The sequence below is a fragment of the Oreochromis aureus genome, linkage group 20 (assembly GCF_013358895.1).
Source record: "Oreochromis aureus strain Israel breed Guangdong linkage group 20, ZZ_aureus, whole genome shotgun sequence".
Taxonomy (NCBI): domain Eukaryota; kingdom Metazoa; phylum Chordata; class Actinopteri; order Cichliformes; family Cichlidae; genus Oreochromis; species Oreochromis aureus.
This window is the reverse complement of record NC_052961.1, coordinates 32,511,116-32,529,063: the sequence shown is the minus strand read 5'-3', so window position 1 is coordinate 32,529,063 and position 17,948 is coordinate 32,511,116. Positions and strand designations below refer to the sequence as shown.

Here is a 17,948-nt window from a genome sequence, read left to right as displayed (position 1 = left end):
GCAACAGCGACCTCAACAGACTGAAATGTGGACTGAAGCTGTTTTAAGTCTCATTCCAGCCTTCGCTGACTCTTGTTGTGCTAGAAGCAGTTTTGAAACAAAAATACAATGTTCAGAAGACAAAATGTTGTGGGAGCTTTAACCACGAGCACAGTGCAGGTTCAGCACAGTCTGTTTATTGTGATTGTTTCTGTCCAGTCGAGCTCGTCAACTAAACATGTAGGCAGAAGCAGAAATAAAACGTTCAGGAGACAAAATGTTCTGTGTTTTCAAATAAACCATGCTCTTTGCAAGTGTGTGACATTTAATAGACCAAACAACACATCCTGAAAACTGATCATCTGATGAACTGACACTGAAAATGTGTCGTAGTTGTGGTCATTTGGGCCAGGTGGAAGCCTTTATGTTCTTTGTGTTTATTGTTAGTAGGTGGCAGAGAAAAAGTTTAACACATTCTCTGCACGCTGGAGCTGAAAGTGAAATAAGAAGAGTTCATTAATCCCTGTGGAAATTGTGTGGTTACAGTCGCTCCAAGACAATAAGAGCAGTAACACACTGAACAAAATTAAATAACACATTACACAGTTACAAAATATAAGGTGTAGCTGTAATATATATAAATAGCTCCATTGTAAATGTCCAAAATATTGCAGAGGAGAAATATATATCATTGACATTTTAGGCTAAACTGTAACAAATTGTTATTTTCACCGTAGAACAAAAGTGTGTGTCGTGCATTAGATGGAGGAGCTGTACAGGGAGATGTCCACAGCCAGGAATGATTTCCTGTGTCATTCAGTGGTGCATTCTGGGTAATCTCAGTCTCACAGACCGTCCCAGTTCACAGCCTCTCACTTCCGGCCTTCATAGTATTCATACAGGTACTGTACAGTTTGGTCAGTTCAAATCAGATTTTGGCGCTGACTGTGCTGTGAGCACCGTGCAGGTTGAGCTTCTGATATGAAGACTGTTTATTTTGTTTCCATACAGCTGATCAGAGTTAGTTTCACCCAAGGTCGTTCACTAAAACAACATGTAAACCCCCAACGTGTTAAAAAAAGAATGCTTTTTTGCCATTAAATTCTATTGCATGCCACTGATCACGCACATTTAATAGACATTAACTGGAATCAGAGAAAACTTATTCATCCCAGAGGGGAAATTGAGTTGTCAGAGCAGCAAATATACAACAAACTCATAAAAATGAGTGTAGAAGCAGAGACATTGTTAGAGAAATATTGAGCTGACTAGATGAATACAGAGATGTAGGTATGAATATAAATAAGGACAAGCATGTGTGCAAATATATGTCGTGGTGTACAAAAGTGATGGTGCACTGAGGTGAATGAAGTCTTTACCTGTGCCCATGTTCTTCTTTTTTGTGGAACTGCCCCAAATGATTTGTGTTATGGCTCTTCACAACAATTGTACTTTCCTTTAAACATGATTTTATAGAATTATATTATAAAAAATAATTCTAGGAAATCTTTAAGCTGAAGCGTGTCGTTCTTCTGCTGCTTCTTATCTCTGGGAATGTTAAACTACATCATATCCATCTTGGTAGCTTATGTTCCGTGATGGACATGCACATTGGACTGATGCAGATGTTATTCAGATGAAACCTGGTTAAACAAATCAAGTAGGCTTTGTTGCGAAATCAGTTTTACCCCGGTTCTTTTATTCGTCGAGGTATCCAGAGACGGCACCGGAACTCAGTAGTTATTTTCACAAAACCTTTATTCATCTTCATTTAAGCATGCATTCTTCTAGAAGGGAAGACGAGGCCGGTGTCCCTCTGCAAAAATCTTCACCCCTTTGTTAGTTACAGCCAGCTTTATAAAAGCGACCGCATCATAAAAACCCCCATGGTGTGCTCTAAACTCTGTCTCTGTGTGTATGCACGAGCACGTGAGTGCTTGTGTGTGCGCGTACCCACGTGTCTATGTGAGTGCACGTGAGTGAGTGTGCATGTGGATGTGTGAGTGTAACAGTTTAAGCACTGTGTGTGTGTGTCTCTGTGTACGTGACTCCCTGCCGGTCATAAAAGTCCATCTCCCTTCCAGACCACAGTTATCCAGTTACATATGTTGAGACTTTATATTTTCTAAATAATTATTCCCTATATTTTATGTCAATTTAATGTCACATTAGTCTATTGAAAGATTTATTTCTTTTTATATTTTGTGATCAAGGATGTTTTCGACCTTTATGTTCGTCACACTTCCAGGTGCATTTGTTTGCACAGTTTGCTTCTTTCTTGTTAATTTTTAACAACAAAGAAAAAAAGCCAACACCAAAGCAGCAAACATCCATCCTATTATCCAATTCAGGGTTGCAGAGGGGTCAAAGATAAAGCTTGTCAAACCTTTTAAGCTCTATGAGTTAAAAAAAAAAAAAAAAAAAAAAAAAAAAACCACAAAGGCTCAACTCGCATTTGCCAAAACACATCTTGATGGTCTCTTTTAGGAAAATATTCTATGAATTGACAGCACAAAATTTGAACTTTTTGGGAGGTTTGCATCCCTTACACCTGACGTAAACCTAACACAGCATTTCATAAAAATCAACAGTTAAACATGGTGGTGGTGGTGTGAGGGTCTGAGGCTTCTTTGCTGCTTCGGGACCTGTATGATCCGACATAATTGATGAAACCATGAATTCTGCTCTCTGCCAGAAAATCCCAAAGGAGAATGTCCATCAGTTCTTGCCTGATACAAAGTGCACTTGGGTTACACAGCAAGACAATGACCCAAAACTCACTAGCAAGTCCACATCATGTCAAAACAATGAAAATAAGGTTAAGGTTTAAGAGTGACCTAATCCAAGTCCAGATTTAAATTTGAATAAAATGTTTTAGAATCACCTTAAACAGATCGTACATGTTTGAAAACCTTCCAGTGTGGCTAAATTAAACACTTTTAGAAAGGAGAGTGGGTCAGAATTCCTCCACAGCAGTGTGATATGGCAAATGCTCTATTGTAGTCCCTGGGTTTAGGTAGCAATTACTTATCACATAGTGACAGGTACGTTTAGACAGCTTTTTCTTTTTTTAAACTTAATAAATGAAACCATTATTTGAAAAATAGATTTTATCATAACTCGGGCTATCTTAGGACAATTTTTTTTTTTTTTTTTTTGATGACGCCTAAACATGTAAGCATGATAAATTTAACAGGAAACAGTGAATTAGGCAAATACTTTTTCACAGCACTGTATGTGTATGTTTTTTACATAAACACAAATAGAAATATGAACTGAACATGTGATCAGCTAATTATCATCATACACTGACTGTGGAAAAGGCACTTCAGCTTTACTGATATAAGGAAAGAAAAGTCGTACTGTATGTGTGCACATTGTTCATCTTTCTTCATGATGCCTGCCATGGTGTTTTCTTAATTTTCCCACTAGGGAGCAGCATTGAGAGTAAAAATGTTCAGCCATACATACACAGATCCATGAAAATGTAGAAAGTATTACAATAGCAGTTTTATTTGCAAATGTATACTGAGACCTGTTGTTGTAATTCCATTCAAGAAATGTACCTTATTATACTTAATCAAGAGTGAACACTGATTATTTTGAAACACTGATCATTATTTACTCACATCTATGCAGGTTACTATAATGTTTTTTTATCAATTCCCTGCAGTGCCTCAGAAAATAAAGACTACATTGCTGCAGAAAAATTGCAACCACTTCTGCCATTACAATCAATACTCACATCCATCACCTGAATTTTGATGCGCTGATGACCTCAGCAGGTTTAAGTCTTTTTTAATGAAAAGGTGACTCTATGGGAATTAGCTAGTTTTCCCTGTTAATTATTCACAAAGTGATTTGATCTTCATCTAAATCTATAGACAGCATTAAGCGCAAAATGTTGATGTACAACATTTGGGGGAAAAATAGGTTCTACAGCCAGAATTTGCTCAGCATTGCCACATTTGCAGAATATCAGATGTGATGTGCCACTGTTAAAGACATGAGTTGCGATCTGGGCTTTAACTTGGCCAAACCCTAACATTTCCCTGGAACATGACTTGATAGATGACCTGAGCTGAGCTTTAGTTTATTCCTAAGCCACAGTGTTCTTTTGTAAACTTCATGTAACATTTTTTGTCGTATTTGGTCTTTGGGCAGTTTGTATATATTAGACTCGTGGACATATAACAACTTATTTTAGTCGTTAGCTATTTCCTTTGGAGACATCTTAGCTGGTTTCCAATAGAGAACAGGCACAGTACCAATACATCTTCTTCGTCTTCCCTTGCTCTCTCTGGTAGCTTTCATTTTCACACTCCACTGTTTTGTCATAAAAGCTAAAAAAGGCCCAAAACTATGATATTCTGAATGTGTTTTCATCGATGATGACAAAACCTCAGATAGTTAAGTGACAATACAGTGTTTTTGATAAGTTAAAGCAGCGCCAACCCTTGGCAGCTGTCCTCTTCATCCATATCCACCAAATGGTTGTAAATCAAGAGGAATGACTAAAGCCGGGCAGCGAGATGACCATTAAGCAGAGGTGACACACTTAGGACACCGTGCGTCGCTGTTGAGCAGTCTGGAGTGTTTGTTGGATTAAATCAGTGACACGCTGACAGTGAACGGTGCCCACCTGACAATCCCAATGCTGCTATTACATCCCTTTCTCACTCAAGACCTCAGGCAAGAGGCAGTGCTTTTAGGTATGGGATTGTACCATCAAGTCTGTCAGCTCTTGAGACACACCTGGCAATTTTCAGGAAGTTATTTTGAAACAATTTCTAAATTACAGAAAAACTGCACAGATACAATTACCAATCAAATCTCACGAGTATTAAAATGTCACATTTTACATTTCTACCATTGCCTAAGTAGCAAGATGGTGGCTATCAGTTCAAGATTCTTTTAGTTTGATCACTTTGTGGCAGCTGCATTAGGGAGGTAGAGTTTCAGTGACACAAACCCCATCTTGTACGGTCTGCATGCGGAAGTGTCCTGGGGCAAAATGATGCCCAATTTTCCCCAGAGCCATCCATTTGAATCTGAGTGACGGTTAAAGGCTTGAAACTAAGTGTTGCGTGAATCTCCAAGATTTTGTCGATGTCATTATCCCAGGTTTACATTATCAAAGGATTTTTTTTTTCAATTTAAGGCAATACTTCTGTTTAATTTACACTGAGCGTCGTTCTGTGAGGAGCTGTCCTACTTATCTGTCCCTTAGTTCTTTCTGCTCTAAAAGAGAGCTCAGGTGCCCGTATATCAATCCAATTCAATGTTATTTATATAGCGCCAAATCACGACAACAGTCGCCTCAAGACACTTTATATTGTAAAGTAGACCCTACAATAATACATACAGAGAAAACCCAAAAATCATATGACCCCATATGAGCAAGCACTTTGGCAAGAGTGGGAAGGAAAAACTCCCTTTAGCAGGAAGAAACCTCTGGCAGACCCAGGCTCAGCGAGGGGCGGCCATCTGCTGTGATTGGTTGGGGAGAGAGAAGAAGGACGGGATAAAAGACATGCTGTGGAAGAGAGCCAGAGATATCACACACTCACACTTATCTCCAAAAACAGCAGCAAATATTTTAATTAAAATAAAATGTTGACGGTCAGTATAGGACAGTTTTGAGATTTGGCACAGTCTTAAAAAATAAATAAAAGGAAGTCAGGTTTTATTACAGGTCTATGTAAAAGGAAGAAACCATTTAACCATTTAATAGCACTTTAAATGAGGACAATGAAAACTCACTAACTCTTGTTTATCTTGAAGACTGTACAAAAGTCTTTCTGGACGTCTTTCAAAGTTTTTGTTTGGACACTGGTTGCTCGTCTACTCCTCTCTCATCCTCCAACATCCCCTTGTGTCACACCAACCCTCTGCATTTCCTCCTTCACAACATCCTCGAACTTTCTCTGTGCTCTTCCTCTTTTTCTACCTCAACATCCTTTACCCAGAATGTTCACTTCCCCTCCTCTGCACATATCTGTGCCTTGCCTCTCTATATTTGTCCCTCTGATTTACTCATTTAAAAATCCTGCCGATCACTTCCAACGAATATTTTACATCTTCACAATAGCCATAACTATATATCTATTGCAGTGTTACCTAGTAACAGACCACAGCAGCCCTGTCTCTAAAGTATTCTTGGTGTTAAAGAAGCTGGGAACTGTAGCTTGCACTGAACTGAAGCCCGACAAATGAAGTAGTGTTTCCCTTTAAAAAGATCAATCTGACGTAACGTGACGCAGATGCTTCCGTCCATATACCCTTGTGCCTCTCCTCCTCACGCGGCAGCCATCCAGTGCATCTCCCTGCATCCCTCTTGACTCAGCCCCCTCTCTCCCTCCTCCCCACTCCTCCTCGGACGTGCCGCCACTCCATCAGGCGGAGCTCTTGGTGGAGGACATGAGGGACACAACAACAACAACCGTGGCGATGGAACTGTGGACGGACTAACAGGGAAGCCGGGCACAGGTAAGCGGGGCCCGTTTACGGAAATCATCGGTGCCATCTGTGGATGCTGCAGAGCTCTCTCAGTGCGGAGAATCCGTCTGCGTGTAGTGTACAGAGTGGCTCACAGCAACCGTTACAAATAATAAGTGAATGGAGCCCCCGTGCAGGGAATTTGTGGAAAGTAAAGCTCTTGGTTGTCGGGTCAGGCTGTTTCCTGGCCTGTCTGTTTGTTTTGGTGCAGCTGATGGAGGCATGATGATGATGATGTTGATGCGCAGTGCGCTTCCTCCGGCAGATGTTTTCGCGTCTTGTCATCCTGCGCGTCCATGTTTGAACTCTCACGGGCCTTTGGGCGTCAGATACAGTACACACTGTCCACACAGCGTCACAGCTGACAGTTTTTAAAACCCCTGGCTCCGCATGCACAAGCAGCTCACACCAGCTCACACTCAAAGTGAGTGTCATCCATGTTTCCAGGCGGCAGAGTCGTGACGGGTTGCCTGGCGCTGCAGTTTGACCTTGCAGCATTCCTGTTTTTCCACTAACGTAACGTCCTGCCTGACAGATGACAGAGCCAGAGCTCTTTATTCATGTCCACATGGCTTTTACTCTGATCATATCACAGAACAGTCTGGTTTCCGTGAGGAAATTCATTTGCGCACAGTTTTCTTTTACGTGTTTATGACAAAAGGGTTTTATCAGGCTTAAGCCTGATTTTAATACAGTGGTAGAGAAGCGTAGTCAGTGAATGAATGGAGTTATGAAAGGAGTTTGATTGAAGATTCTGGCACAAGGATCTCCCTGAATCTTCTTGGCACAGAAAGCATATTGTGCATTTCTGTGCCAGTGCTGACTGAAAGAACACTTTTCTTCCATTTATCATCATAAATGCTCAACTTTTTTTTTTACAGTTAAGCAGGTAGACACTGAGAACTACATCGTGTGCAAGCAAATACTGTTAAATACATTTGTACACTAATGCACTATGAGACAGTGAACCCATTTTCATTCATCTCTACCAGCTTTTGCATTTTTTGTGTTGTCATGTTGCATGTCTTGGTAGTGATTCTGTTTTTTAGATTTGAATTTTCTACTTTTGTATATAACTGTTTTCAGTCTCTGTTTATAGGCTTTTGATCTTTATATGTCAGAAATGTAATTTTTGTTGTTTTCTGTCTCTTTGCCTCTACTTTTGTTTAATTTGCATCTTTGTGGAATGGTTTTGGCTGTTGTTTTATTGGATCTTTCATAGTTGTTTTGGGTCTCTGTAATTGTTTTGAATCATTTGTTGTCTTTTTGAGGAAATGCGTATATTTGTGCACTTGTTTTTAAAGCCATTCCATCTTTTGTTGGCATTTTAAGTTCCATTTTCATGTTTCATTTGTTTGTTGTTGAGTCTCTTTTATCCTTTCATTTTGAATCTCTTTTTAGATACCCTTCAAAAAGGGGCTACCAACCCAGGCACCCAAGGAGTCACAGGGGCTCTTGGACATCTGAGCCTGTTTCTTTAGGACTGTTCAGTTCTCCAGCCACACTTATGAACCTTAATTAATATATGAGGCCACATACGGTCAGTACACTGTCTGAAACAGAAGTCCAATGCATTGCTGCAAGCTGTAAGATTGAGCTGTCCTTTGCAGCATTGCCATCTTGTCAGCAGCAGGCTCCTTCCTTCATCCTGTTCCTCAGCGCACCCAGCCAATAGCCACTCTCCTTCTGGTCACGTTCCAAACAAGTGGTGGACTGACCGTTGCCATGGGGACTATGTCACCATGCCATTTACCCAGATGCACTCATGGAGAGTAAACTTTAGGAACAACAAGCAGAATTATTCATCCTTCAAGTGTGACACTGCCCCGGTGGTCTCTCAGTATATGAAATACTCTTTGTTCTATTTGTTGTAGTGTTAATCACATCTTCAAATCCATGAATGCTGCAAAGGAAGAAAGGGTCTTCCCTTTTAGTATAGGTATAGCCCACATGTGCAGTAAAACATGTCACTTTGAATTCCAGTTGTTTGCACAATATTTCTACAGTAACTGGAGATAGAGTTTAGTGGTTATAAAAAAGAAAGAGCAAGGGAAATAGCAGAAAGCTTAATATTACATAATACTAAGTTTAATTGTATAAGTGGTTCTTCAGACCTCAGTTACACACCTAGAGACCGGTCTGCGGCCCTCTGGCAGCCTCAGATCACTAGGGAAGATTCCCTGAGCAGATAGTGATTTGTAGCTGAAGGTTGCTGGTAGTATTTAGTAGCAGTTGTTAGGTGAACCTGGTCATAAAGACAATACTGCACAAACAACCTTCATATAATTGCTTTGGTTGCTAGATTGCTGCAGTCACCTGTTGTTATTTGCATGGAAGATGATGACTTGCTTGCAGACAGGGTGGCTGTAGCTCAGGAGGTAGAGCAGGTCCTCTACTAGTCGCAAGGTTGGTGGATCTGCTCCTGGCTGTTACTGCTACAGTTATACTCCAGTACATCTGTTGGAGTATGAACTCTGGTGCTTCCATCAGAGTGTGAGTGTTTTTAGGTAGAAAAACTACATGTATAAATGTATGAATGAGGCAAGTTGTATAAAACACTTTGAGTGCTCAGGTAGACAATCAGCTCATTTACCACATACTCGCTAAATAACCACCAAGCAGTAGTGAAACCTGAAAAAGTGCAGCACAAAGAAACTGACAATGTTTGCTTTAATAAAATGTATGTCTTACTGCTGAAACCAACACATTTCCAAACACTGCAACTTTTACTATGAAGACAAACAGTCTCTGTTTGCATTCACACAAAATTCACCATCACTTAGAGACCAAGGCTAGTGATTGGTGGTTGCAAGAGGGTCAATGACCAGCCTCTATGCCTCTGTGACTTACTTTAGCAAAGGACTTAACAGGGAATGGCAGCAACCTCCAGTAACCACTCACCACTGGTTTCTCTAGTGACCAGTGTTTGCCTGATCACCAACTGGTTCTAGGCCTGTGTAACTTGAAGCTAAATGATGCTACAGGTACATAAAGCAACTAATTTAACAAATTGAATCATTATTACAAATTGTTATTTGTAAGGTATTTTCAGTGTTTGGAATGATAATCGAGTGTGAGTATGCACCCCTGTTTTTACATTACAAAAACAGAGATTAAGACTCATCTTCACAACATGTTGGTGGAAATACATCACCACAAGTGAGATTTCTTATGATCTCATGAAATCTTACAAGTTGTTCTACTGAACAAAGGAAAATAAATCAATAAAGGATTAAAAATAATGGTTTGGAACAGCCAAGTCCAAACCTTAAAGTTATGCAAGGAAACTTAGCAACATTAAAATATGTTATAAACTATGAAATGGGCAATAGGTCAATGCAGGACTCATCAACAATTATTCAAAAGATTAGCTGCAATTATTGCTGCACAATGAAGTCAAACCAGAGGCTAAAAGCAAAGGTTCTAAACAATTTCCTCTCATTTTTTTCAGTTTATATGTTTAATTTCGGTCCTGTGACAAATTGACGATCTGTTCTGTGTGTATTCCATCTCTCGCCCTTTCGTAGCTGTTCACAGTGAAGAATTGAATACATACATTACTCAGGAGATGGTGGAGACCAACACAGAAAAAACAGAGCAGCTATTCTTCTATCCATCCAGTGTTCACAAAAATACCACTTTAGATGATACACAACTGAAATAGGCCGGAGAGATAAGCAATGTAAATCGACAGTGAAAGAGATTCATGTAGGCAGTGCTGAGTCGTACACTGTAATAATGTGATTGTGATTATTGATTTCCTGCTTTTATCAATGCTCTTTGGTTCACACACACTATTAGCACAATCATTTAGGCTGCAGCACTCTGGCGTGGTTTCATTTGCTGCTGCTTGGCTCACTAATGACAAACCTATGGTGTATTGGATATTTTGAGCATTTGACCTGATTATGCTCAGACAGCCCCTTAGAAATCCAGAAGTGCTTTTTAACCAAAGCCAAATGAGGGCAAAAGTCCAATAAATGCCTGATGTATGGAAACTATAAGAGCACCATTAACCCTGGTGAGCATAAAAGAAAAAAACAGAGTCTAGTTATTAATGATTGATTATATTTGTTCAAGGATTAGAATATTATTTTTTAATCCTCTTTGTTATGTTAATTAGTAAGAGCACTGCTGTAGCAGCTTTATTGCTGTGCTCTGCTGGACCTTATTCTGCATGCACTGCGGCAATAGGGTGACTCTGCAGGACTGGCCTGATCTGCGTTTGCTGTTTTGACCTCCTTACTGAATGTGTGAATGAGTGTGTATATGCTCATGGCTCATGTTCATGGGGAAAGGCTTGTAAGAAAGAGGAGCTGGTCTTTACGTTGCCATCTGTTTTGAGAAACTGACATTGTGTAGCCTTTACTGCAGTGTGTATTTGCATCACCATCAGTTGCTGCTATAGAGGCTCGCTGTGGGTAGGTTTATACCCCCTTTTTATTGTGAAAGAGCAATAAAAATTGATTATTTTTAATTGCACCTCTCTGGAAACCTCAATTCAAGATTTTATTGGTCAATAACAGCTATTTGCCAATGCTATCAGTATCAGCATTTGTAACGGAAGATAAATTAAAAATGTAAAAAAGAGACAAACACCCTTCATCCATGTAATGAGTGTTTACATTGCATAGTTTGTTCTCCACAGTGAACTCTGCAACTTCCCTATCGGCAACATGTGTTTGGAATGCCACAAACACGACAACCAGCTGATCCAAGCAGAGTTGGGACGAGCATAAATCAAATAAGTACTGAACTTGATGCATTTTTAGAAAACTTCCACAAAGAAATGCAGAGGATTAGTGACCTCTGTGATTGTTATGAAACAAAGTCCCAAGTGTCTTGTCGTTTTTTTCCTTTAGCTGTGCTGTAGACTACAGGGACCAAACCTGACGACAGCTAACAAACAGATCCACCAGTAGATTTTTAGTTATTTATTTACATGTAGTGTTTACATGTAATTTGTCCTTTGTTGGAAAAATCCAGGAAACCAGCACCTCTACCATCAACATCATAACCATGTTTTTTTTTCTTGTGTTGGTATTTATAGCACTTACGGTGGAGGGTCATATCATTATGTTTTTCCAGGTAGGATGCTACTAGAAGCTGCTGACTGTGCTGTATGTTAAGATAAAAGAATGAGTCATCATCCAGTGTGATAGAGACTGTTTACCTCGGAGAGCCGCAGTGTTCCATTCAGCCTACAGATTTATTTTTTAAATCAGATGAGGAGTTCACTGCTTTTGAATTCTTCGCCTTCACTAGTTTGGGAGTAGTGTAGCAAATAAGACATAATTAACCTTTGACCCATGTCCCTATTGCCAGTCTTGGCAGCCGGGGATCGGTCCGCCAGGGCCTCCGCTCCTGGCCGCCGCCCGACACACATTGCACCCGACCCCTATGGCGCCTCCTGCGGGTGGTGGGCCTGCGGGAGGATGGGCCCATGTCTCCTCTTCGGGCTGTGCCCGGCCGGGCCCCATGGACTAAGGCCCGGCCACCAGACGCCGCCCTCGGGCACCCTCCCGGGCCTGGCTCCAGGGCGGGGCCCCGTAACCCTATCCCGGGCAGGGTAAACTGTTCCCTCGATGTTCTTTTCATACGGGTCTTCTGAATCGCTCTTTGTCTGGTCCCTCACCCAGGACCAATTTGCCATGGGAGACCCTACCAGGGAGCAAAAGCCCCCAGACAACATAGCCCCTGGGATCCCTGTGACACACAAACCCCTCCACCACGATAAGGTAGCGATTCACGGAGAGGTGGAGGAGTTCAAGTATCTCGGGGTCTTGTTCGCGAGTGATGGGAGAAGGGAGCCGGAGATCGACAGACGGATTGGTGCTGCGGCTGCAGTGATGCGGACGCTGCACCGGTCCGTCGTGGTGAAGAGGGAGCTGAGTGTAAAAGCGAAGCTCTCAATTTACCGGTCGATCTACGTCCCGACCCTCACCTATGGCCACGAGCTGTGGGTAGTGACCGAAAGAACGAGATCGCGGATACAAGCGGCAGAAATGAGCTTCCTCCGAAGGGTGGCTGGCCTCTCCCTTAGAGATAGGGTGAGAAGTTCGGCCATCCGGGAGGGGCTCAGAGTAGAGCCGCTGCTCCTCCACATCGAAAGGAGCCAGTTGAGGTGGTTCGGGCATCTGACAAGGATGCCCCTGGGCGCCTCCTGGGTGAGGTGTTCGGGCATGTCCCACCGGGAGGAGGCCCCGGGCAGACCCAGGACGCTGGAGAGATTATATCTCTCGGCTGGCCTGGGAACGCCTTGGTGTTCCCCCGGATGAGCTGGAGGAGGTGGCTGGGGAGAGGGAGGTCTGGGCTTCTCTGCTTAGGCTGCTGCCCCCGCGACCCGACTTCGGATAAAGCGGATGAGGATGGATGGATGGATGGATAACCTTTGACCCCTAACACTCGGAATATATCTAATTCTGACACTGTGATGCTGGAGCCAGCAGCTGTGGTGGAAAACTTCCTGATGCCTAAAACATATCCATACCTTTCTAACACTTCAAATGGACACAGTGGTGGTGTTTCATTCATTGTGATCTGCTTTATTTTGCCACCTTTTAAGTACATTAAGGTATTTTTTCAATGAAGAATTGTCATCCAGTGAAATGCTAAAGACTTTAATTTAAAAATAATTACAGAAAGGGTTGTTTGTGTATTAACATTCTCTCTTTTTGTGTGTAATACTAACCCTGACCACAAGCTGAAACACATTAGTAAAGGACTGTGTTCTATAATAACACTTGTTGCTGGAGTTTGACCTATATAAAAATATATGTTATATAAAAGATGGATGTCACCACTGTGACATCTTAAGCTATACCCTGATTTCTGCTGATTTGCACTATTAATTATGACTTCAGTTGTTACTGAAATAAACTAATGGGAAATAAACTAATGGGAGACGGGCCTTTTTTATTAATAGACATCTATGAAACAAAACTGCATGTTAAAACTAATGGAGCCATGCCCTGGTGACGCTTAGAAAGAATGCAGGTGTAAAGCTCTCCCAAATTGGGTTTACGTTTAAGACCCGGGAAGCCATCTTTTATTTACAGTCTATGTTTGCCTTTTATTCGATCTTTCTCATTGATTATTGACCCCCTCCAAAGAGGAGATTTGTTGAATTGTTACAGAACAACCACAGTTGCTTTGTAAGATCAACACTCAGCCCACAAGCACATCCAAACACACACCAGAGGTGTTGAATGGCTGTTCTGGAATAGCAGCAGTGACTCAGTGTTCAAGACCCTATGGCTATCAAGCAGTTTATGAACCTCTGGTTCCCAGCGTTTTCCTGTTTATTAGATAGGCTTGCATTATGCATTCAGGAGGCTCTGGTAACTGGTGTGAGTCACACCTTCACACACACACACAGCCTCCAGTCCCCCTATAGGGTCCAAGTCGTGAGTTATGTTACCACTGCAGTCTGCTCGATCTAGATGAAAGACTAAAGGAGGAGTTTAAATGCAGACTTGTGAGTCTGCATTCCTCTCACACATTATGCTGTGCATCCTGGAGTAAGTCAGATCCTTGTTACTGTTTAGTACTGCCTGTATGTACTTTCACTTACTGACACTGCAGAACATTTGTTGCAGATACTCTGAGATTCATCAAGGTCACATCATGGTTGGACAACAAGGACACACTGTCTTTCATGAGAGACAATGCACTGTGTGTTCTGCTCCAGACATATTGGGGGGTGAATAATGCTGAGTTTGTGAATGTGTGTGTGTATGTAATCATGCCATTCCATAGTCCTGTGTGTCCAGAATCATCCTTCTTTCAAACCTCCTTTCCTCAGTTACCACTCTTCTTGCAACACGTGCTGTCTTCTCCTTTCATCTCATTGGCTCCTCTTTCCTCCTCTCATCCTCACGTTTTCTTTTCTCTTACCTCCTCTCCTTCATATACCAGCTTTGTGTTTCCATGTCGTCAGCACAGAAGCTGCTTGCCTGTTCAGCACAGTCAGGCTGGATATGGTGTTGCATAACAGGCCTAACTTAATAAATCATCTGCATCATGTGGTCTGGTGTGGTTTGATCTGTGGTGACAGCAGCCAAAGCAGGATGACATGCTGACTTGAAGTTAGATATAAGATAGTTAAGACAGCTAAGATTGGTAGATATGAATTGTAAGATAGGTAAATTTTGCTCTAAAAAGTCAGAAACAGTGAAGTTAAGAGAAAATGTTTTAAATTGTCAAGGATCTTAGCCAAATGGTATCTCTTAATGTAGATTAAACACATTTCCATGCTGGTTTCACTTTTCAGATCTACAAGTCACATTCATTAGTCCAAACACAAAGAAGGTGTCTTACCAGCTAAATTCATCCTTTATATACCAATCTAATAATTACAAATACAAAACTAATAATCAATATAAAAGGTCCAGAAAAAATGGAATAAGTTCTCATTTCTTGCTTATTTAAACTCAGCTAGTTGAATAAATATCTCTGTAAGCCAAAGCATTAACATTTCTCCTCACTGCATCTAAGGAGCCCAGAAAAACAATGCCATAGCATTTTTTCTCCAACACTAAACTTTACAGTTGGCACTCCGGCAGGTAATGTTCTCCTGACATTTGCCAAACCAGACTTGTCCATCATAGTGCCAGATAACGAAATATGATTCATCACATCACAGACCACATTTCCACTGCTCCAGAGTCTAGTGGTGGTGCGCTTTACTCCACTCCATCTGACATAGCATTGTGCTTGGCAATGTAAGGTTTACATGTAGCAGCTCAGCCATGAAAACCCATGAAGCTCTTGGAACATAGTTTTTGTGCTGATGATGCTGCCGGAGGAGATTTAAACTACATACTATAAAATTTGCATCTGTAATGTTAAATGGGCTGACACTTTGTGTCAACGTTGCCATGGTCCCTAAACGCTTCCACTTTGCAATAAAACCATCTACTGGTGGGATATCTAGGAGGGAAGAAATGTTGCAATTCTGGCATCTAATTACAGTATCACACTTGAATTCAGTGAGCTCATTAGAACAACCGATTCTTTCACAAATCTTTAAAAGGACATACTGTGTGGCTAGGTGTTTGATTTTATACACCAGAATACATTATACGCTTGAATTTAAAGATAACTGTCATCCAGTACTTTTGTCCCTATAGTTGATTTCCAGGTCACGTCACACCATCAGGACCCATCCATCCATCTATTCTCTTCCGCGTATCCTTTTCAGGGTCACGGGGGGGTGCTGGAGCCTATCTCAGCTGTCTTAGGGCGACAGGATAAAAGACGCAGCATGTCTTTCATCCTGTCTTCCTTCTCTCACCCCAACCGGTCATAGCAGATGGCCGCCCCTCCCTGAGCCTGGTTCTGCTGGAGGTTTCTTCCTGTTAAAAGGGAGTTTTTCCTTCCCACTGTCACCAAAGTGCTTGCTCATAGGGGGTCATATGATTGTTGGGTTTTTTCTCTGTATGTATTATTATAGGGTCTACCTTACAATATAAAGTGCCTTGAGGCGACTGTGATTTGCCGCTATATAAATAAAATTGAATTGAATTGAATTAATAGGCAGGGTGAACCCTGGACAGGTCACCAGTCTGTAACTGGGCTAACACACAGACACAGACAACCATTCACACTCACATGCCCTATGGGCAGTTTAGAGTTTCCAATTAACCTATCCCTACTAACTACATGTCTTTGGACTGTGGGAGGAAGCAGGAGTACTACAGTAGATTCTCTGTGGACACATTTTTCTGTGATGTGCTCCTGAGGCTGGTTCTCTGTCTGGTTTGTGTTCATACAAAAACACTAACATAAGGATCTTGTGTGTGTTTTCATTAGGATAGAGATTTGTGCCACTGCACGGGTCTGTGGTTTAGATTGCTCACTGCTAACTATGCAACAAGACATCTCAGACCAGCTTTAAAATCGCGATAGAGAGCCAAGGAACAATGGAAGAGGATTTAAAGTTAGAGCTCAGATGTGGATGAAGTTCTACAGTAGGTAGATTAATAGTATCGACAGGATTTGACAGAATAACTTTATTCTAGCTGTCTTTGTTCACTGACTTTAGAAGCGGAAGAGAATATGAGCGAGGCTTTTTGAGCCAGTCATGGTTGATAGGAAAACAACACAGCAGAGAAGTGTTAATGCAGGAAGCTGACTGACAGCAGGCGTCCTGCGTTTCCACACATACAGAAACCTGCCTCTCAAGGGCCCACCAAATTGTTTGTGGTGTATTATTGATGAGAATAATCCTCCTCTTTCCCCCCTCCAAGTTCTTCTTTCATTCGCTTTTCTCTCTTAGCCTATCTTTCTATCTCACAATACAACTCAGCAGGATTTTATTTCTAAATATTTTTGGACGTACTCACACTGCTGTGGCAGAAACCTGCAACATGTATATATGTGTACATTTACAGATTTCTTCCTGCTAAATGGGAGTTTTTTCTTCCCAATGTTGCCAGGTGCTTCCTCATAGGGCGCTGTAATATAAAGCGCCTTGAGGTGATTGTTGTTGTGATTTGGTGCTATGTAAATAAAACTGAACTGAATCTGTCCGGATACAGATGCAACTCTCACTTCTCTTTGCTCACCTCTACCACTGTTATTTGACCTGGAAACAGACAAAGGAGTGGTGATTGGCTAGTTGTAGCACATGATTGGAATGTGATTTGTTGCTGAACGCTGATGTCCGCTCTGTGCAAGCTAAGTGTCAGCTTGTGTCAGTAGCACAAGGGAGCCTGATGAAGGCATCTATAGCTGTGCACATGGGCAGTCAGCAAAAATCACGCTTTATTTGAGTGTGTAACAGTCCTCTCTTTCTTTGTGTGACTCTGTGTTCACTCACTGCCCATGTCTGTTTTCTGTCAGACTCCAGGCTCTCAGTGTAGAGCTGAAAAACTCAGAGAAAAGGTTAGAACACAAGAAACCTCAAGTTACACGAGACGTTGCCTGGCTCCATGTCTGCCCCTGCTCCGCCCAATCAGAGGTCTACGTCGGTCTCTCGCCGGTAAGTAGAGTAAAGACCTGTTTTGTGATACCAGTGCTCACCTGTGATAATTAATTCTGTGCACTGTAAGGTAACCATGGTTGAAAATTCTGCAGGGAATAAGTATGTCATATTGTGCTGTAGTGTCTCAGAGCCCTGAGAAATAAGTAGAGAAAAATTCATTTCAGTGATTCATCGTTTCTTAAATATTTTCTGTCTGTAAAATTAAAAAAATTAAGAAGCAAAAAAATAGATTCATCTGCTAAAAACCAGTAACTTCTTTTTATTGTACTCAATTCGACCACAAGAGCCTAAAGTGTCCTGCCTCATGATCTAAACAGAGTGAAAAGTATAAATACTGGGTATTGTGTGGCTTGCGGGCAACATCCAAGCCCAGCCTGGCGAGGTGTGAGGTGCGCATGAAGGTCAAACATAAATAAGTATACATTTTGCAGTTTATCTCATTTCAGACACCAAACACTCTTCAATAAACTCCTCATCTCCTGTC

The 17,948-nt window shown here is 41.5% G+C and overlaps 1 protein-coding gene across 2 annotated transcripts in view; it reads left to right on the top strand.

Annotated features, from left to right (window-relative positions):
* Positions 1–5,992: 5,992 nt before the first annotated feature.
* snphb (syntaphilin b) overlaps positions 5,993–17,948 on the top strand; it is a 38,252-nt gene continuing 26,296 nt past the window's right edge. For both annotated transcript variants that reach the window (XM_039603974.1, XM_039603973.1), the window contains exons 1-2: positions 5,993–6,468; positions 17,323–17,461. In XM_039603974.1, the coding sequence (XP_039459908.1) occupies positions 17,412–17,461 (50 nt within the window). In that variant the 5' untranslated portion in view covers positions 5,993–6,468; positions 17,323–17,411. The remainder of the gene's footprint in view (positions 6,469–17,322; positions 17,462–17,948) is intronic.